The sequence below is a fragment of the Pundamilia nyererei genome, unplaced genomic scaffold (genome assembly GCF_000239375.1).
Source record: "Pundamilia nyererei isolate P.nyererei 1_Seehausen unplaced genomic scaffold, PunNye1.0 scaffold00438, whole genome shotgun sequence".
Lineage (NCBI taxonomy): Eukaryota > Metazoa > Chordata > Actinopteri > Cichliformes > Cichlidae > Pundamilia > Pundamilia nyererei.
In genome coordinates, this window is record NW_005187839.1 from 111,480 (window position 1) to 132,967 (window position 21,488).

The 21,488-nt window shown below is 40.7% G+C and overlaps 1 protein-coding gene and 1 long non-coding RNA gene across 3 annotated transcripts in view; both read right to left on the bottom strand.

Annotated features, from left to right (window-relative positions):
- Window positions 1-6: 6 nt before the first annotated feature.
- LOC106456550 (uncharacterized) lies at window positions 7-5,668 on the bottom strand. Its single transcript, XR_001290643.1, has 4 exons — window positions 5,525-5,668; window positions 2,217-2,351; window positions 1,699-1,746; window positions 7-171 (listed from the first exon to the last, which is right to left on the bottom strand). It is a non-coding gene; the product is annotated as an uncharacterized LOC106456550 (long non-coding RNA).
- Window positions 5,669-6,254: 586 nt separating this feature from the next.
- The window catches only part of LOC102215819 (protein FAM160A1-like), a 23,918-nt gene continuing 8,684 nt past the window's right edge, over window positions 6,255-21,488 (bottom strand). Inside the window, exons 6-18 of one of the 2 annotated variants that reach the window (XM_005753560.1) lie at window positions 21,048-21,210; window positions 20,800-20,911; window positions 16,080-16,181; window positions 15,575-15,631; window positions 15,394-15,480; window positions 14,750-14,917; window positions 14,589-14,668; window positions 14,116-14,288; window positions 13,924-14,035; window positions 11,545-12,848; window positions 11,068-11,246; window positions 10,863-10,983; window positions 6,255-10,020 (exon numbers count right to left, since the gene is read on the bottom strand). In XM_005753560.1, coding sequence (XP_005753617.1) covers window positions 9,788-10,020; window positions 10,863-10,983; window positions 11,068-11,246; window positions 11,545-12,848; window positions 13,924-14,035; window positions 14,116-14,288; window positions 14,589-14,668; window positions 14,750-14,917; window positions 15,394-15,480; window positions 15,575-15,631; window positions 16,080-16,181; window positions 20,800-20,911; window positions 21,048-21,210 — 2,891 coding nt within the window. In that variant the 3' untranslated portion in view covers window positions 6,255-9,787. Of the gene's footprint in view, window positions 10,021-10,862; window positions 10,984-11,067; window positions 11,247-11,544; window positions 12,849-13,923; window positions 14,036-14,115; window positions 14,289-14,588; window positions 14,669-14,749; window positions 14,918-15,393; window positions 15,481-15,574; window positions 15,635-16,079; window positions 16,182-20,799; window positions 20,912-21,047; window positions 21,211-21,488 lie in introns of both variants that reach the window. The other variant, XM_005753559.1, reaches the window with a different exon arrangement.

Sequence of the window (21,488 nt, forward strand, 5' to 3'; positions counted from 1 at the left end):
GGTGAACAGGTTTCCTGTGTATTTACAAGCAGCTCACATTTTTCAAAAGAAAAAACAAACAAACTTTTTTTTATACTAGCATACACAAAGCTAAAAGAACATAGCTCAGGCCAAAGGAACAGAGGTCAGCATTTTCAGCACCAGTTGTTTTCAGTCCATGGTTTCTGGGAGCTGCGAAGAGAGATAGAAGGCAATCATGCAAAACAACATTCCCTCATTAGCAGAAAAAACAGCCTAATTCTGAGCTAGCTTGAAGCTTTCAGAAGGGGGAAGAAACTCAGAGGTTATGCAAAAGACCTAATAGCTGACAGTAAGCCAAAATTTGTGAAGCAGCTTTCGTTGACACTGGAAATTAAGGAAAATTGGAAGTGCAATTCTACCTTAGGTACATAGGTACGTGAGAACCTTATGTGCCTGTGATAGAAATTTGCTTTTAAGTGCATCAGACATCATCACCTTTCTAGGAAGGTTACAAGGTGAGTCCTTTCTAGTTATCTCACAACTCCTGATTTCTCCCAAATTTTTAAAACTGAGGTGAAAAGCACAAATTTGGCATGATCCATGCCAAGAATGCCTATGGACAATTCCAGGTTAAAACCATGCAGGCTGGTAGAAGAGTAGTTTAGTGCCTATTGTCTGTGAATGTTCTCAATCATTCAGGTCATCGTAGTCTAAGGAGCTTGGAAAGAAAAGTGTCTGGACTTCGTTTCCTTGAAGATGGACGTCAGTGACCCAGTGTTTTGTATCTGTTTAAGTTATATTCCCTGATTATGTATTATTATAATTTATCTCGTTCCCCGGTCATGTCTGATGTCACTCCTGTCTCTGTGCTCCATGTTTCCTTTGTTCAGTTTCACTCTGTGCTTGTCGTGTTTCCTGTTTTACTTTGAAAGTCCGTTTCTCATGTCAGTGTTTCTATTTTTGCTTCCCTTGTCTCGTTAGGTCTAATTTCTCCCAGCTGTGTTTTTCTCCTGTCTCCCATTCCCTGATTACTCCAGTGAGTATTTAAGGCCTGTGTTTGCCGTGCTCTGTGTTGTGTTGTACCCTCACTGTGCTGTGTTTTTCTTCTATGGTTCTGGTAACTTTACAGTTCTCTGTTCACAGTTATGTTTTCTAGCTTCCCAGTTTAGTTTCGCAGTGTCTTAGTTCCTCGCTGTTAGTTTCTAGTTTTCTACTTTTCGTTTCTAGTATGTTTTACTACAGCGCACTAAAGTTGCCTCTTTTAGTTCACCCTTGTGTCCTGCGACGCTCAAAAATCAATAGATGCACTTGGGCAACCAGGTCTTTGGTGTCTAACACAAATATAAATCAATATCCAGATAGGAGTCTCCAAGTCTGAGAGCATGCTTCTCAGAAAAGGGTCAAGTGCTCACTCTAGGTTAAAAATTAGTTGGTTCTCCAAGGGGGAGAGTTGAAGAATTTTGGAGTCTTGTTCATGAATGACCAGAAAGTGGAACCAGAGATTGACTGACAGACTGGTGCAACACTTTGCCAGTTTGTCATGGTGAAGAGAGAAATAAGCATGGAAAGTGAACTTGATCATTTCCAGGGCAATCTACATCCCATCCCTTACTTATAATTAATAAGTACACCATGGTTAGTAAGCCTTTAAACTGAACCCCAATCCCATTCAAAACATCCACTTCTGACTTAAACAACCAAGAATTGTTAACACAGGCCAGAGCAGGCTAACATTACCTGAGGAGCCTGTCGTGTCTTTTTCTGGAATTTCACCACTGCCAAAATCTGAAAATGAAATAACAACTAAGGTTAAGCTGTTACATTTACTCATTAAACATTCAATAAAAATAGTAATAATAGACTCCAGCCCCCCGAGACCATGACAAGGATAAGCATGGATGGATGGATATTTATATTTATAGCTGAGCTGTTTCATTAAAATCCAGTGTGGTAATGTACAGAACCAGAATTACAAAAACAGTTGTCTCTGTCCAAATATTTATGGACCTGATTTGATTTTTCCATCAAAATATAATTTTGATTAAAGAGCATCCACAAAGTGATGGATTAACCACTGCAGAAACAGATACAACTATTTTGGTAATTACAAATACTGTTCATAAACTTATGGTCTAATAAATTTGTTAAGAAGTCTATTTCACTATGTCAGAAGTACAGTATGTTTGGAGTCAGCATCCTGTAAAGATATTTACAAATTAAAACTACAGACATAGAGCAGAGGAGACAGATATTACCTGACAGTAGAGAGGGCTGCAGTTCAGTGTCATTTATTATTAAGGTTGAATTTATTTCGCCAGAAGTAAAAAAATAACTATAATCTTCATCATCAAAAGGTGGATCATCTCCCTCTGATAAAATAACTCCAGTACCTTCAGGGATAGAAAAACAAAAATAGCCGATCAAGTAAAGTTGTAGCCCCAAATATATATAGCATTTAAACAATTGAATGAACATCCATCCATCCATCCATCTTCATCAGCTTTATCCGAGACCGGGTCACGGGGGCAGCAGCCTAAGCAAAGAGGCCCAGACCTCCCTCTCCCCAGCCACCTCCTCCAGCTTATCCGGGGGAATACCAAGGCGTTCCCAGGCCAGCCGAGAGATATAATCTCTCCAGCGTGTCCTGGGTCTGCCCCGGGGCCTCCTCCCGGTGGGACATGCCTGGGACACCTCACCCAGGAGGCGCCCAGGAGGCATCCTTGTCAGATGCCCGAACCACCTCAGCTGGCTCCTTTCGATGTGGAGCAGCAGCTGCTCTACTCTGAGCCCCTCCCGGATGGCCGAACTTCTCACCCTATCTCTAAGGGAGAGGCCAGCCACCCTTCGGAGGAAGCTCATTTCTGCCGCTTGTATCCGCGATCTCGTTCTTTCGGTCACTACCCACAGCTCGTGGCCATAGGTGAGGGTAGGGACGTAGATCGACCGGTAAATTGAGAGCTTCGCTTTTACACTCAGCTCCCTCTTCACCACGACGGACCGGTGCAGCGTCCGCATTACTGCAGCCGCAGCCCCAAGCCGTCTGTCGATCTCCGGCTCCCTTCTCCTATCACTCGCGAACAAGACCCCGAGATACTTGAACTCCTCCACTTGGGGCAGGAACTCATCCTCATCAATTGAATGAACATTTTAAAAAAAAATAGCTGCTGCCCCAAGCCGAGGAGTTTAAGTATTTCAGAGTCTTGTTCATGAATTACCAGAGAGTGGAACAGGAAACTGACTGGTGGACCAGTGCAACTCTATACCAGTTTGCTGTGGTGAAGAGAGAGCTATGTGTGAAAACTGAGGTTGATGATTTTCAGGTCATTCTACATTCCTTTCCTTCCTTATGATCAAAGCTGTAGGTTATGACTGAAAGAATGACATCATGGATACAAGTTTCCTCTGAAGAATCCTGGGCTCAGCACAACAACAGAGAGAAGATCTTGGTCATTTGAAAGGGGCGCAGAGTAAAGCTTCTACTCCTCCACACTGAAAGGAGCCACAGGAGTTGGTACAGCCAACTGACCGTGTCTCCTGGGCATGTGCTGATATATTACAGTGTATGCTAAAGATATAAAGCTAGCACACATTATAACGTATTTAAAATAACATCCAGCCGAAACAATAAAGCGATAGACAAATGAATGAATAAATGATAATGACCCAATAACATATACATGATACTGCATAATAGTAATACATCTGTATGAGGTCACAGGGCTGCATATCAGTGTTTTCTATCTTCATATCAACCTTTTATGAAAGTCAGCAGAAACTCCCCCTGTCTGGATAGCATGAAGGGGTGAACTCTAAAGTTCCAGTTACTATTTATTTCCTTCTCATTTACTTGATTCAGGTTTTGAAAATATTGCAGGTTGGGTTAAAATACCCATCTCCCAGGGCTGGTGGTACAGGGTGCTTTGTGTTTCATAAAACACCGGTGTCTGACAGTCTGGCGCTAAGGAAAGGATCACAGGTCATTAATGAAAACTTCATGACGCAGCATAGTTTTGCTGAAAGAAAATTCATCATTTACAGCAACAAACGCTATATGAAATGAAGAAGCAGTGAAAAACAAATATTCACAGTTCATTAGCTTGTAGAGACACATTTAACAGCCATAACTTGAAGTACTTATTTTCGGTGTAACTTTATTAGTCTCTCACATTGCTGTCGAGGATGTTTGGCTCACGAACTAAAACACTCATGTTGTTTTAGTTCATTGAGGTTTCTGGGTATTCAATTCTGCACGACTCTGTTTAGATCCCTCCAGAGCATTTAAATTGTGTTAAATGAACTTGAGTCTTTTCTTTTTCAGCCATCATGTTGCAGATTTGCTGATCTGATTGGGACCAGATTCCACCTGCATGACCCAGTTTCAGCTAAACTTTATCTTTGGCTGTGAAATGAGCCTAAATCATTACTCCACCAATAGTGTGCAGTGGCCTATAGAGTCTGAGAAGTGTCTCTTGTATGTTTCTCTCACGGTCTCGCCTCGAAGCTAGTGTTCTAGGATGACTAGGATGACTACCATTGGGATAGAGTAGGAAAGCACTGTATAAGAACCAGTGCATTTACCAGTAACACTTACTTTTCTATTAGTTTGTTGCATGTTTTTGCAACTTTTTTGAGACATGTTGCTGCCATCAAATTCTAAATAAGCCAGTATATTTTCCTAAGATGCTACATTTTTTTAGTTTAAACATTGGATCTATTTTCTATGTTCTGTTGTGAATAAAAATGTTTATGAGAATAACAAATGATTACTTTCAGTTTTTATTTATCGCTTACATACAGCTCCTAGCTTTCGGTGAGCTTGTTTCTCACACTCTGTATTTTGGTTTAGGTTTTGTTGTATAAATAGTGACATAGTGTAATGTCACGTACTGTTCATTTGAGGATGTGTCTCAAAAATGTTATGACTTGCCGAGGACCACGTGATTTTTATTATGCCCTGATATGTAAAATCTTGAGAAAGCCTTTACTTTCTTTTTTATGCATATAAAACATGTACCTTATTTGAAATGGTCTCTTTACAGCTACAATATGTCTAAAATACTGCATATAATTATTTTTGATAACACATATAACCTATCATATATTAATTAAGCGTTAATAGTTAGAATTGTAGTTTTTCTTACTAGTAAACCACATGAAAGGTTAAATAAATGTTAATTCACCAATAATTAACAACAGTTATTATAAGTGTTTCTTTTGTCTGAGCTGTTTGAAAAGTATTGGCAAATGAGCCAAAAAGAACACTTTTTAAAGCATTTTAAGGTGGTTCTTTCAGGTAAACCGAGATAGAACTTGTGCAGATCTGAAACTACACACTAATACACAAAAAAAGATCTGCTCACGCTCAAATGTTGAACTTTAGAAGTCGCAAAGATTAAATATAACCTACATGTTCCCGACGGCCAAAGGTACGTTCAATGATCAACATCTCCCCAGATCCTGCCTTTGAAACCCCATCAATACAAATCATGACTGAGACACACCCTACCATGATGCCATTTAAAAGCAAAACAATAAACCACACGCACAGTTTTAACTCACTCACCAAGAACCCACAACAGCAGGCAAAGTGTCATCGTTGGCATCATCCGTTAATGCTTTGTTGTTCTTCTCTGACAAATTTGATGTGAAAATTTCAAACCAATTTTCTCCTCGTGACTGACAGCTGTCACCTTGATGTCTGCTTGAACTCTTCATTCAGTAAGTCTTGTATATACAAAAACAGGAACTAGCTAAACCACAGTGAACTACATCAGCTGACTTGTTATTGCTTGCAGACTTACGTAAAGCTTTGACTTTGACATCAGGGCCACCATGAGGTCGATAATTGCAGCTTTTGTTACAGGTCTTTTGTACAGATTTCAAATGTTTATCCAGAGGATGCTTTTTACTCTAGTGGTTCTCTGACTTTTCCATGACTTATTGATCTTACTTTGAAGGTTAGCTTTTCTCATGTGTAATGTTTAACTTCCTGTGTCTGTCTTCCTCCGATTCCCTGATTGGTCTCACCTTTTAACACTGCTACATGTTGAGTAATTCGTTTAAATATATACATGCCTATATGTACACGACTTAAGTGTTACCAGATTATAAATGTGCAGGACCTGATAATGTGATAATACAGCAAAAACTTGCTGCACAATGTAAGTGCAAAATCTCTCCTTTGGGTTAGGCACCAGACTTTATCACTGATTGCAAAAGCTAAAATGCAAACGTTATCTATGCCACAAGAAGAAATGACCAAGACGTAAAACAAAAATCTTTTCTGTGTCAAGTTGTATCATCTTGGTAATAATTTATTTCAAAGCAGATGATGGACACTGGTGACAAGAAGAATAAGATCTGAGCAAACGTTCACCAGATTGTGCCAGCAGTAATGCAAATCAGCATCAGAGTCAGACTTCAGTCAGGTGCACTATATTGCCAAAAGTATTATCTTATGTGCCTTCACAGGCATATGACTAACATCTCATTCTTAATCCGAAAGGGTTTAATATGATGTTGGCCCACCCTTTGCAACGAAAACAGCTTCAACTCTTCTGGGAATGTTTTCCCCACGTTTAGGATTCTGTTTATGGGAATTTTTCACAATTCTTACAGAAGCACATTTGTTAGGTCAGACACTGATAAAGGCCTGGCTCACAGTCTCAACTCCAATTCATCCCACAGCTGTTCTTTTGTGTTGAGGTCAGGACTCTGTGCAGGCCAATCAGGTTGTCAGGTGTAAGGCTTGGATGCAGCTGCTCGTCCATAGAAACCCATTCTAATCTGAAGACCACATGACGTTTGGACTCTGCAGCAATTGACTCTGCAGAAGGTTGGAGACCTGGGCTCGCTTTATGTGCCTCAGCATCTCCTGACCCCACTGACTTTATGTGGCCTAGCACTTTGTGACTGTGTTTCTGACATTCCCAATCACTTCCAGTTGACTGTGGAATATTCAGTAGCAAGGAAATTGGTCTTGTTGCACAGATGGCATCCTATCACACTACTACACTGAAATTCACTGAGCTCCTGAGAGCAACCCATTCTTTCTCAAGTGTTTGTAGAGGTGGTCTGCATGCCTAGGTGTTTGATTCTATACAACTGTGCCCATGAAGTAACTGAAAGGTCTGAATTCAATGATTTGGATGGATGAGGGAATTCTTTTGTCAATATACTTATTAGTATAGGTTTTGAATAACAGTTCTCAGTTGGAGGAGAATCTGATAGATGCATTCACAGGCAGTGTGCACATGGGTGAAACTGTGGTTTCTACATACAGACCTCATCTATTACTGCTTAAAAATAGACATGGTTTCTTGGTGTTTGAAGTCAGATCGGTGATTATGTTTGCCACCTGAAAACTATGTAAGCAGGAACCCAAATCTCTTTTTCTTCCAACAAACAACACAGCAAAGACAAAAGCACAGGAGCATCACAACGTGGAAAAATTTCACCTTAAAGACAAACATGAAGTTTAAAATGTTATATTAACAACAACAAATCATATTCACAGAGGTTTAAAAGAAATAATAACATCTGATATCTGCATGGGAAATCAAAATCCACTGACTTTGCATCATTATATATTGCACTAATATTTTAGTCAGCTGAAGTAAGGCTTTTGATACTTTACCTGTGTGTTCGTTTGCATATGAAGACAGCAGCAAAAACACATAAACAGGAAGACACAACTGATCAGAGCAACCTGACACCTTAGATACTGTTTCAAGGATTGTCACTCACTTTGTTTGAATTTCAGCATTAAAATTTCCTCCATCTGGTTCAAAATGTTCAAAAAATACACATAAGCAAAAAATGAACTACTGTACACCTAGAATGGCTTTGTCAGGCACATGAGCCAGTCTGGTAAATACAAACAGCAATAAAACAACAGTAAGGACAAATAAGGTGCTTAATCTCACAACACTCAGTGCCTTGTATATTAGTACTGATATTTAGGACCCTAATGAGAATAATAAAGACAGTACTGATGAAACATCTATTCATTTTAACACTACAGCCTTATTTTCCGCTATGCTATGAAGTGCAACTGATCGTGCTATAGAGAAGTGTCATCAGGAAGTAAAAAATCTGATATAATCTCTCTCATGACCTACACTTTCCTGCCTGGGATTTCCATCCTGTGTGAGGCCTTTAATCTTGACATACAGTAGTTGAAATAACTTTCATTTTTACTCATGATCAGGTTTAGCAAAACCTCACTAAAAAAAACAAGTAAAACTTCTACCATCCTTTAACCTTCTCTTCCATTTTTCTTGTTGTGGTGACACACTAGGCAGTTCCTTCAGACAACTGGTTGCATATACATCTATGGGAAAGGCTTCCTTGCTCTGTAACCTTGGGAACACTTCCCTGATGACTTTGTCACAATCGTTGGTCATCAGGTCATACTGAATGGAAGATGAAGTGCATTTTATGATTGACCTGTTGACAGGTTGACTCTTTCTCAGTCAGATCCACCCCTCGTTTATCACATACAGTTTGAAAAACACCCAGATGATGACAGTACATACAGTCAGGTCAAGGCTGGGACTTTACAGACCACATTGTCTGCACTCGTCTTTTATGACATCTGTGTCTCTGATTCAAGATGAGGGTTTGTCCCTGACAAACCACAGATGGTATAAAAGATAAATGTAGGCACTGTGACTTTGCCCATCAGTTTGCGAAGCCTCAAAGTCAATGTTTCAGGGTTTTATAATTAATCACAGGAACCAAAGGTGTGGATGTGACTATGACTATAAAACCAAGGAACATCACATACTCTTTAAATAATGACTAGTCATTAGTAAATGAGCAAACTAACATCCATAATCATCTTTTCTGAGCATAATAATAATCATTTGCAAAAGGAACTTACTGCTTTACTCGTTATCACAACAAATTAGTGAATGAGCTTATAAATTCATTAGGAAGTGTTTAGTGAAATAAGGGCGAAGAGCTGGTTTCCCATTGATTTCTTTAGGAGCAGAAATCCTTTTGCAACCACATGCACCGCCCCCTGGTGGTCAGTAAAAAGAATGTAGATTTAAGACAGGTCTGCTTTAACTTCAGACTGAAGCTCTGTCCATTTTTTATTTTCATAGCTGCTATGTCAGATGTTGGATGGATATTTGAGGTTTAGAAATGTCTTTGAACTACCATACACGTTAAAAAAAAAAAAACGAAGAAAATGTTGGGAATATAAGCAAGGTTAAATTTTACTGCCTCCTTTTATAAGAGAAAAAAAATTGCTGGTGTTAAAAGTAAGAAAAAATTGTCTCGCATTAACAGTTTTAATGAATCATTTTGAATATTAGTGAATTGTTTACTGGATATGAAAACACAATAAAATAAATTAAAGTTTAGATCTATTTGATGCAAAGTCACTTCAGTGCATGTAAGGTAAGAGTTATTGTCAACCAGCTTCTGCAGCACTTTGTCCTTCCTGAGGAGGAGGAATAAAAAGGTCCTCTGCATTTTGAACCACATGTCTAACTTTTTCCATCTCAACAAAACCATGCAAAGATTTAAGAAAATATGGTAGAAAACTATTTTCACGGATCCCACAAATATATAAAACTCAGTACTGATTCTTCAAAATCATCAACATTTTCAAGTGCTGCCAGGAACATACACAACATCTGAATATTTATACTACTTAAATTATTCGCTTATATTAATCCTCGATGAGGAAAGTAGTTCATGCTACATGTTTTCTCCTTGAGCTCAGTCTTTTGCTGGTGGTCACAACATATCCTTGATCTTATCAGCAGCAATCTGGGAGGCAGATTTTTACAGTTGAACTAGGGGTTTGCATTTGTTACTCCTCAGAATAACAGTCCAAGGCAATGCTGTGCTCCTGAGCCAAGGCAGCCAACTCCTTCAGGAACTCAGCGTACAGGATAATGGCAAAGACTCGGCTCTTGGCTTGAGGGGAAATAGTAGGACAGGGGGGCAAGACACTGAAAGGAGGCAAAGGCAGAGCGTTCTTCACAGAGCCATTGGGAAGCGATGGATCCAGGATGATGTCACCGCCCTGAGACTGGAGGCACTCTGCGGGACACACACAAGTATCATAAACTGACGTCTGAAAAACGTTTTATTTGTAACTTTCCAAAAATGACTGTGTTCACACTTTCAGAGGTGGCCTGACAACATCTACAAACTATGTATTTCAAGCTTAGTTAGAGGCTTGCCCAGCGCTATCAGTGCTAAGAAAAGCAGATGTACTCATCTGTGGCTCCAGTGTTGACTGCCCAAGAGTAAAAAATGAACAATTCTCAGTTTCACAAATGTATTCTAGTCCAGAGCTTCTCTGATGAAAGCCACAAGGCCGCAACATTAGGATGTTTGCTGGCATGGCCAGAATAAGTTGGTGAAATTAAGAGCTGTCGACTTAACAACTCTTTTACGTTTTGTTAAGTACAACTTTTCACAGTGGATCATCTCTTTGTCTTTTTTATCCTCTGTCATGCCATCACAGCTCCTCAGCTGCTTAAAGACATTCAGTCATTCTTACTTTGTCCAACCTGAGCTGTTTCTCCATATCCTCACTCCTGAATCTGTCTGCCCTGAATCTTTCATTTCTATTCCTCCTGCTACCTTTCTGCCAAAAAAATCCCCATTCTGCCCAATCTGAGCTTCTTCAGCTCTTTTCCACACCCACTGTTGCTTGGAGTGGTTGACTATAACTATTTAAACTCATCTACATTCAATATTCCACTGTCCTCCATGCAATTCAATTCAATTCTATGTCATCTGCAAACAGCATAGCTGACGGAGACTCTTGCCTGCTCTTGTCCATCACACTGTCCATTTAAAGCAGACTATCTAACTTGTTTCTTTAACTTTAACATATGTTGTTTTGTATCCTGTTTATATGTATACTTATTAACCTCTGAATTTGCCATCTTGGTCTTTTGCCAACAAGAACCTCCAGGCCTGAGTGACTAGAGCAGGATAGTCTGGTCTGGCCATCACATAGCGCTCTATCTGAGCATGCAGCGACACCAGCACCTACAGAATGAAAGTGAACATAACATTTTTATTAACAAAATCCAATCTGACCTGCATGAGTCGTGTCAGATGTATGACTCCTACCTGGTAAAGTGTGCGAACGTTAGGCTGGTTTTGTGTGTCTGTGCTGAGCAGGAAGGATCTCAGGAGAGGTTGTGGGTACGATGCCAACTGGGCCAGGATGCCTGTCACAAGCAGGTTTACAGCAATAGAGTTTTCAAGAAGGTTCTCCAGCCGAGACAAGAGCACACTGATGAATGGACCTGGTTAGTGTACGTCAAGAGAAAATGCATTGTATCAGGTGTAAAATAATGGGGGGGGGGGGTGTCTTTTAGTCTTACAACTGACATCCAACCAACAGCTTTTTTGTATTTTCAGTGGCTACATTTATTTTTGACCACTTTACCATGTTGCAAATCTACATTACGTTAAGCGTTAATTGGAAAAAATTCTGAACATATGACACAAAAGAAACTTTCTCATTCTGTCTTGTAAAAATGTGTATAGTGACTGAGGTTAATAAATCAGTGAAGCTGCTTTAAATGTTACACAAGCACAGACCTGTAAATGGAATTTGATGTCTCCTGCCGCCTTTCTTTGTGTCGCTCCTGATCTTCTCCGCTTCTTCTTCCTCTCGCATCACCTCTTCCTCTTCTTCTGCCCCAACGTCATCCCCAAAGGAGCTAAAACCAAAGTCAGTGCAAAGCTCTTCCTCGTCCTCTTCAAGTCTTTGCCTTAGCACTTGGACACGCTTCCTGAATGTGTCAATATCCTCTGTGATGTCCTCATAGTCTGGTTCTACCCCTAATGACAGCATGAGCTCACAGTATTGGGACAGGAAGTCATTGTTGTTTGTGTTGTCGTCAGGCAGGCTTGGAGATATGGGACGGTCAAATGATTCAGATCCATGATGGCCATTGGTTAAAGTGTTTCTTACTAAACATGTTGAGGGTGACTGTATGCTTTCATGTACATGTTGCTGATGTGCTCCAGGTATATGGTTGACACAAGCTGTAATGTATATATCATCATCTGCATCATCACATTCGTCGATAATGTCATTGTTTACATTAAAGCCATTGGTAAAGAGCTGATCTCCCAGTGACCTTCTGTGTCCAAATATCCTTTTGGTTTCTTCTTCTTCTCCTTCCTTTGTTCTCCCTATCTCCTTTTCACAGTCCTCACTCCTTCTTCTTTCCTCTTTTCCTGCATCCTCGCTCCTCCTCCTCGCCGACATAATGCTGTTTACAGTTTCCAGAACCGTCCTTCCTGTTGTTGTTAACATCGTTGTTAATGTTGTCGCTGTTGCTGAAACTCGCTGTCCTTTCGAGATGCTCCCACGGGATTGGCGATTTGCCAGCATGATCCGATCCAAAATGGCTGCGTTTGCGTCCTTTTTAGCAATGAGATCATAGACAAGAACGTCATTCTGAAACTCGGATTCTTCAACATAAGAGCCGCGCACCAGCTTGGTTGCATTGCGCCGCATTTCCTGGATGTGTCGAGGAGGCAGTGGGGGAGGTGCTGGCGGAAATGTGCATGTATCTGCCTCCAATGATACATCCCCATTCGCCAGCACCACGTTTACCACAGCTGAAGGCAAGGGATTGTCATCTGCAAAAATGTCATCCCACTCCAGTTCAAGGGCGGAGCTGGCTCTGCCCGCTTGGCTGTTATCTAAAGAGGATGGTGTAGGGGAGAGGGCAGAGGGCGGAGGACTGATAACCAGTGAGCAGATGGAGTCGCTCTTGACTCGCTGCATGAACTCTTCCTCATCTTCCATGTTGTTACCAGGTGTATCAGATCGATACTCTTGAAGTGGAGGATTGATGCCATCATAAGAAGCCGACCATAAACGGCAAGACCTGCCAACAAAGAAAAAAATATAGATTCAATAAACTTCTCTGAAATTACTCAGTGTATAACTTTTAGTTAAATTCGAAAAATTCCCAAATCATAACCACAGGGCTCTGTCACAGCAATGCTCTAAATTAACATTATAAATACTAAGATCCCAGTCAAATCCATTCACTGGATTGATCATGGATGGAGGCCCAAGTGCAAGTACACACCCACACACGGTCTGCCCCCGCAGAGACTTAAAAGTATGTATTTATGCAAACTTTTACACTAAGACTTTCAGATCTGAAACAATAATGGCATTCCCATTAGCCAACCATTATCAGATATTTGCATGCCAACCCACAAAACAAAGAGTATAAACAAGTAAGCATTAAACAACTTAAAGTGTTGCTCAGTCTTAGCGTGGCTGTAAGCTGTTGTTCTCGTTTCTTTTGTTAGTCTGTTTCCTGCACCTAAGATTACAACGATAAGGAGTGCATTTTTTTTTTGTTTGATTTTGGTTTCACTATCAGATAAAAGACCAAACTCATTATTGTGGCAACATTTATCTATTACCACAAATGTCTCAGTTCTCCTACCTTAGATGTGCCTTGCTGGTTTTCAGTACGCGCTTATCTAATTTTAGTTTGAAAAGCAAAACTATGAACTTTAACTCGCCTCTGTCAGTGCACCCCAGGGTGGCTGTGGCTACAATGTAGCTTCCCATCACCAGTGTGTGAATGTGTGTGTGAATGGGTGGATGACTGGATGTGTAAAGCACTTTGGGGTCGTTAGGGACTAGTAAAGCGCTATATAAATACAGGCCATTTACCATTTAAAACCACCAGTGAATACAATAACAACAATCAAGGTTTTTAGTACAAATGTATTAGCATATGTTGACCAGCAGATGTCACTATAACACTATGAACCACTTTCACTGTTTCACACTCTGGTTTGCTGCTTGTTTCCCAGTAAGTGGTGCAATGCAGCATGTACACCAGTTATGAGAAACAACCCAAATCACATTAAATTTTAGTAATCAGACCCAGGATGAACCATAGTCTTTTTGTAGAAGAAGAAGAAAGGCACACTAACCTGTGGGCAGTGGAGATAGCCTGACGGGCATCCCAGAGGTAATGGAGGTAGTTTACATCCATAAGGAAGTCTGAACCACGACAGTAACCAACGCTGTCTGACACTGACAGATCTGACAGACGGTTCAGGAGGAACAGGTCAGTACAGCCAAAGCTAATGTATAAATAAGCAGCTACCCGCTAACATACTGACCGGTTCCTTTGGGCCAGTGGATGTGCTCTGAGTGTGTGAGTGAGTTTTGGAGCTGCAGAGGGCACCAGGAGGGCATCAGCAGTAGGAAGGAGGCAGCACTGGAGGAGTAACAGTCCCTCTGCTTCAAGAAGCAGCGCTGCTTCCTGCTCAGGTGGCTGCAGGGAATCAAATACCTGAGGAGACACAGAGCAGTTACATTCAGTCCAAGCATGTTATACACAACTGGCATCCAGGTGCAGTTTCCCCATGTTAAAATGTTATAGTAATGTTATAGTAAGTCAATAAAGGAAGCTGTAGCTGACAGTGATCAGTGAGGTCTTACCATCATAGATAGAGTGTTTGTGCTGCTGGTGTTTTAAATGGATCGTCTAAATAATACATTTTCTGCAGTGAAGTTCCAGTTCTAGTGAAACTGTAATATTTTATTAGCACTAATTAAAAGATGTGTGTCTGTGAGTTGCTGTTAGACTGACCTGAAGACCAGCTGCAGCATGACATCTTCACAGAAGAGCCCAATCAGAGTCCTGAACAGAGCCAGCGACACCGTGCCCAACTGAAGGACATGCAAAAGGTCAAAGGTCATTTACTGCATGACAGAGCATGAAGCAGCTGTATTAGATGACTGTGTGGATACCTGGAAAGGTGTGTTGACCCTGCTGACCAGTGTGTCCAGGATGTGAACGTTGTCATGTGTGTGCAGCAGGATGAAGGAGAGGAAGGTCTGGAGGAGGGCGGGCTCAGAGATGGAGCGCAGGAACAGGTCCAAGTATGCTGTGGTAGTCATCACTTCCTCCACCGTCAGCTACTCACAGACAGACAAATGATCACATACATTAGGATGTGATTAAGTAATAGGTATTCCATGCAGGTGTTTTTATCCTGCTGGAATCGCAGTAAAATGCTGTATTAATAGCTTTCCTGTGAGATGTTTACTGGTGACTAAATGTAAAAGATGAGGAAATAAATGTCCTGTCTGGTCACTTTAATAACTTTAGTGGCTACAAAAACAGCTGAAATTACTGTATGGTCAAACTTACACTCTATAGAGTATAAGTGTAATGTTTTTGCATGAATAAATAAAGTATTTATGGTTATTACAGCAGGAAGACCAACATAACTGTGTTTGGTAACCAAAACCTCTGACAGTATCATCCTTTAAAACTCTGTGTTATATAACAGGCAACTGTTCCTGTTGTAGATTTCTTTCGGATTGCTGCCTGTACCTGTACGGCACTTTATCAGGGACTTTCTTTACAGTGTCGTGATGAAATGTGATACCTTGTGCAGAGCCGGAGCAAGTACAGGCACAAGGAAGCCATTGTAGATGTAACCAAGCAGCTGGGAGCGGATGGACGGATGAGCCACCTGAGGGAAACAAAGATGTACACTTACAGAGTAAAAATAAAGTGTGCGTGCGTGCGTGCGTGCGTGCGTGCGTGCGTGCGTGCGTGTGTGTTACCTTGGTAACAGCACTACAAAAGTCCAGAGAGTGCAAAAAGTGGACCAGAGCAGGAACCTGCTGACCCAAACACAAAGTGTTGATTCATTTATTCTCATTAATTCTGTTACTAACTTGTATGATTCATTAATATAGTTTTATTTTTCATCTAACGCATACTTGTGCATATTATACTGCACATATCACTTGTTAGATTTAATTACCATATCCATTATCGATATACTGGAAAATTAGTTGTCTGGCCAAGTCAGGAAGGAAGGCATTCATGCTTGAGCATAGTACAGATTAAGTGTACTTAAAGTGGAAGCTCTTCATCTTCAGTCCTCTGAAGTAATGAGGAAAACCACAAACTTTGCTTAAATGGCTTAAAACTGAAACCTTCCAGGCACCAACAGAAATACACCCCCCACACACGAAGGTACAAGTCCAGACACTACTTTTGGTTTCTCTCACAGGTTCACTCATTCATGATTTCATCCTGTCACCCCAGTGCTGTGGTTGTTACCTGCTGCCAGTCCGCCTGGTCCAGAGAGTGCCAGTCCTCGCTGTAAACCTGCAGCCGAGCCGGAAGAGACGAGTACAGACCGGACAGACCCGTGGCCAGCACCTGCAGCAAACACACACATACAGGTGTTCAAAATTTACATTCTGAAGAAGATTTGGTCAAAAAGAAACAAAAAGAGAGACAACATTTGAAGACTTTCGCCATACCCTTAACGACCAATTTTAACACCTCAGCGTAAATCAACAGGCATGGTTTAAGTTACAATAGTTTTCAGGTTTTCCAAAGGGTCGCTGCACGGGCATCAGCCCTGATGATGCCTGTGGGCGTATATAAGGGTTCATCAATCTTAAATGATAAGTTCACTGACATTATAGATCTCTTTACCATATTTTTATTTACTATTAAACACTACTATTGTGTCCCTGAAAACATTAGTTCCCTAATCCCAAAAATCTATGCTGACTTTGGAGCCACAACTCCTGCTGAAATTTTATTTTACAACTTGCTGATTTTGGTGTTTCTGGATGATTTTGACTAAAGGTGGAAGTGACTTGTGGCAAATACTGTCGTGGTCCGTGTTATATTTGTTGTTTTTCTCATGATTCTTTGTATCTCTAGATTGTTCATTTCCTCCTGCCTTCTCTGCTTCCCTTCTTTCTGTAAATCAGGGACCGGGGCCCCTGGTGGACTGCAGCAACAACAGAAGGTCAGTTTGAAAATTACTCATAGAAACTATGTACAGTTGCATATCTATATAATAATATGTATTTATACAACATGTGTATTAAAACTGTAAATAGGAGGTGGTTAGTTTGTGATCGTACTCATTACTCTGACTGAAACTTGCTGCTCTTCTGTTGCAGGTTGAGTTTTGGTCACACATGACATGACACTTTGCATATGTAAGGCGACCATATTTTGATTTCCAAAAAAGAGGACACTTGGCCCAGTCATGAAAATTTTTAATAATACTGTTTGTTTAAATAAAATTTTAACATATTTAAAAGATGCCTTCTCTGTGCGGTTAATGAATGGTGAAATAAAAAATGTCATATAGGCTTTTACAAGTCAACAAGTGCAAAAAAATAACTTAAAAACCTGTGGAATTAAATAATGTTACAGAAATAATGCTTCATCTTTATCAGAAAACTTACCAGTGAGGTACCAGTGAGGTATTGTGCAATGGTTTCTGCTGTCTCATTTGGCGTTTCTAACCTCAATTAATTTTGTCTGCACGCCACCATTCTCCCAGTCAAAGTATGATTGGGAATATTTTCTCTGTTCCATGGTTACTTAAGTCTGAGAAATGCCACAGTACTAGATTTCATTAAGAGCTTCAAGAGTGACTTGAACAACCACCTACAGCACAGCAGTTCAGGGATGACGTTACAGATCCTCTGTAGGCCTATAGGAAAACCCGGACATTTTCATCCATCTCGAAAGTCCCCCCAGACGCCTCGGACAGAACGTGAAAAGTGGACATGTCCGGGGAAAAGAGGACAGTTGGTCACCCTAGCATGTAACTGGTAAGCATTAGCAATTTATAGCTCTGTGTTACTTGTGTTTTTGTTTTTCAATAAAAAATTTCAAGGAAATACACCACCTTCTCCTATATAATGATTATAGTGAAGATTTCAGAGTTTCTGGTTTCTAAATGGGCCACAGCGCTCTTTACTTTGGTAATGGCTTGTCTAAATATTTCAGTGGGACCTATTTGTCTTTTTTGATTATCATACATTAAGAAAATGGATATAGCTGTGAGTCCAAGAGCTGCAGCCTTTAGACAAAACCATGAGAGGCCTTTCCTTGTGTTTCAGGTCTTTATGCTAAGCTAAGCTAAATGGTAAATGGCTCACACTAAAAATGGCATTTCACAAACTGGTCCTTTAAACACAGAGGTGAGCAAAGAAGTAGCCTGCGGAGCGAGAAGTTGTTTCTAAAAAGAAAAGAAAGATATTGTTTCATTTGAGACAAAAGAAACAGGGATGAGATATCAGGAAAAAGGAAGAAGAGAGGAGGAGAGCTGGTGATCAACATCAGTATAAACAGCAGCAGTGGTGGCGGCGCTGGCCGTCAACAGCTGCCGTCTCGGGTCTCGTTAGCAATCGGGCAGGCGTCCAATCATGTGCAGACTTGCTAATCCCTCTTTGTGTTGGGGCCAATCTCACACTGATTTACTAAGCTGCTCTCTGCATAAAGATTGAGGTCAGCTAGTGGTCACATGGGCTTAAATCTGACACATGGACAAACACAAGCACACACAGGTGGCACGTGCTCAGATGTCTTTGCTCGCCCTTTCACATATGAAACCCCCACCGTGGGTCTCTCTCTCTCACACACAGTCGGGAACTGGGAGGGTTGGAGCCGACATGGCTGACGCAGTGATAAACACTGAAACACAGAAACATGTACTTACATTACTGTAACATTTAAGGGTCCTTTTTTATTGTTATGACATTTTATCACATATACATATGTTTTTATATTTTCTTTAATTACTTTAATTGTTTTTTCAAGTAACTGACTGCTTAATTAATCATTTACTAATAGTAAGGTTCATTCAATTTTGTAGAAACACGATTTTTCTTCAAATGTTCCCATTTTCTCTTATTTCTCTTTGCTGTTTCTTTGGGTTTCCCTCTTAAGCCCCCTTCATCACTTTCCACAGTAGTTTTCCCTCAGTTATCTGCTTCTCCTCTCTCCCTGTATCCATCACACACAGTCCCAGAGGAAGCAGTATGAGCTCATTAGTTTATTGCATAACTTGCGCTAATGAGATTACAATACAGAGGGGAGATGAATGGGGGGGAGCTCATACACTGGGCTCAAAAACTACTGATTGTATTCATTAAACAACCATCTGGTTCATAAAAAATCTGTTAAATGATCAAGGGTCGGGCTGTTAAAGGGCCTTTTTATTCTCCTAATTCCTCTCATTTCCCTTCTTATCCGTGCAGTTTGCACTTTTAATAAAAGTTATCCAGATCTGTGAGAAACATGTATTTGATTCTTTCTTTCTTAGTTTGTGCTCAATCCTCTCAAGTAAGTTTTATGAAGTGTGTGTATAATCTTGCTGACAAACAGAGAAACAGAAAACAGTCAGTTGCTTCACTTCAGCAGAGGAATAAACGCCCTTTTTCTCTGCAGGCAGGAAGGCATGTGGAGATTAACCCAGTTTAGCTGGGCTAATGGGGGTCTATGTGAGATAAACTGGTGGCTCAGCTTGTGAAGAATAGCTTTAAACACTTTACAGATGTGACATAAATCTCACATATTTAAAGTTTCACAGCATAATGCAAACACAGAAGTCTTAATCTAACACCACTTTGTTCTCACCATATTCATAATGTTGCACAATGTCTTTGAGAAAACTGAGAAAACAGGTTACCTGGGTACCCCTGTAATATATTAACTACACTGTGATTTGTTAATCAGCAGTATCCTTCACCCTGATTGGTCGTCTCTTCAAGTGTTAAATGATGTGGTTCTTATATCGCAGTTTTGAGCTCTATTAGAGCTTTTTATGCCTCACTCACACAAGCACCTTTTTCTAGACTTAAGTGCTTTCTTTCTAAACTTTACGCACATTCAACCGTCATTTACATTTTTGAGACTTGTACACATCCAGTTAAGTTCATAAGTTTTTTGACAATGACACAGTTTATGTAGTTTGGCCTCATAGCACCACCAAAGATCAAAGCAAACAATCAACATGTGATCAAAGTGCAGGGATTTCATTCAAGGGATTTAACAAAAGTCAGAGATATTTTTCGCTGTCTCTCATTTTCAAAGGCCCAGAAATAACTCAATAGTTGACTGACAAGCAGTTTTATGGCCAGGTGAGGCCTGGTCCTATTTAAAAAAAATAGAGAGTTGAACTTGTATGTGTTAGCTTTTTACTGGAATTCTCCATTTGACTGTCAGTCAGGTGTCAATCTAAGTGAATGAGGTCATCGTTTGGCTGAAACACCAAAAGAAAACTGTGAACCCATCACAACATCGAGCCGAGTCAAGAACACAGGTAGGTGTGTGTCATCATTATGGTTTACAGTCAGGAAACGCCTTCACAAGTACAACCACAGAAGGTTCACAACAATGTGCAAATAACCGGTTCCACTCAAGAACAGGAGGTATGTCCACACACACACTCTCACACACACACACGCACACACACACGCACACACACACTCACACTCATGCACACACATAGTAGTAAGTATCTTACTCCTGTCCCCTACATTTTCACTGTCCCTACATCTCACTGTATCTTACACAGTGTGTAAGATATATGGAAGGTAATGTGATGGCATGCATGCTGCCAGTGGCACTAATGCTTATTGATTATGTGACTGCTGATCAAAGCAGCTGGATGAAGTGTAAAGTGTCCAGAATCAGACACACGCTGCAAAACTGCACAGATGAAGCTTCACAGTGCAAATGATGATGACCCAAAGCAACCCAATAGTAATTCAAGGCAAAGACATGGAATAATCTTCGTTGGCCAAGTAATTCAGATGATCTCAACTCAACTTATTAAACACAGAACTGACCCACAAACAAGCAGCAGCTGAAGGTGGCAGCAGTAAAGACTGAGCAGAGCATTTTGAGGCAGGGAATCATCCAAGTATTAAAAACAAGCCTCTGAAAATGTTGGACTGTGTATGAAAAAATGGTCTGTAATTCTTAAACAGTTATCTTTTTATGTTGTGCATTTACTTACAGGACAGAAGTATGTGTTCTCTGCAATGTGCTGAGCGACTCGAGGCTCAGAGGCAGACAGAGACATGATGAGCAGCAGAGCATCTCGGGCCTGTTGACCTACCAATCCCTGCCTGAGAGACAGAGATAACACAGGCTATGAGTTTTTTGCAGTTCTGAAGTACATACATCACCTGTGTGTTACCTGTGTACATTTGTGTTACCCTTTTTTATCCAGCAGAGTGTATGCACCTGTGTGTGTGTACCTACCTGTGTGTATACGGGATGAGCAGGGAGAAGAGAAGGAAGTTGGCAGCTCCCTGGTCCTCGCTGGTGTGGAAGAACAGTTCGAGCACTGAGGGATCCTTGACCAGAGCCACGCAGAGCTGGTTCAGCAGGAGGACTAGCTCCGCCTCCACCACGCCGCCGGTGTCTACAGGGGGCCGCAGGTGATTAAAGGGTCAGGTAACCAATTAAACGTCTTACTGGTTAGTGGTTACACCTCCAGCTTGAGAAATGACCTCATAATTAACCACTTAAATCCATTTTGATGTAAAGATGAGGGGGAAAAAATCACCTTATTTGAAATACCATTCTTTGTTTGCTGTGGTTACACTGTGTGTACTGGTGCTTTTTCACAGTGTCTGCAAAAGGCTTCAAGTGACACTTCAGGTACTTAATGTAAAAATCTAAACCTAAAAACATCCCTTA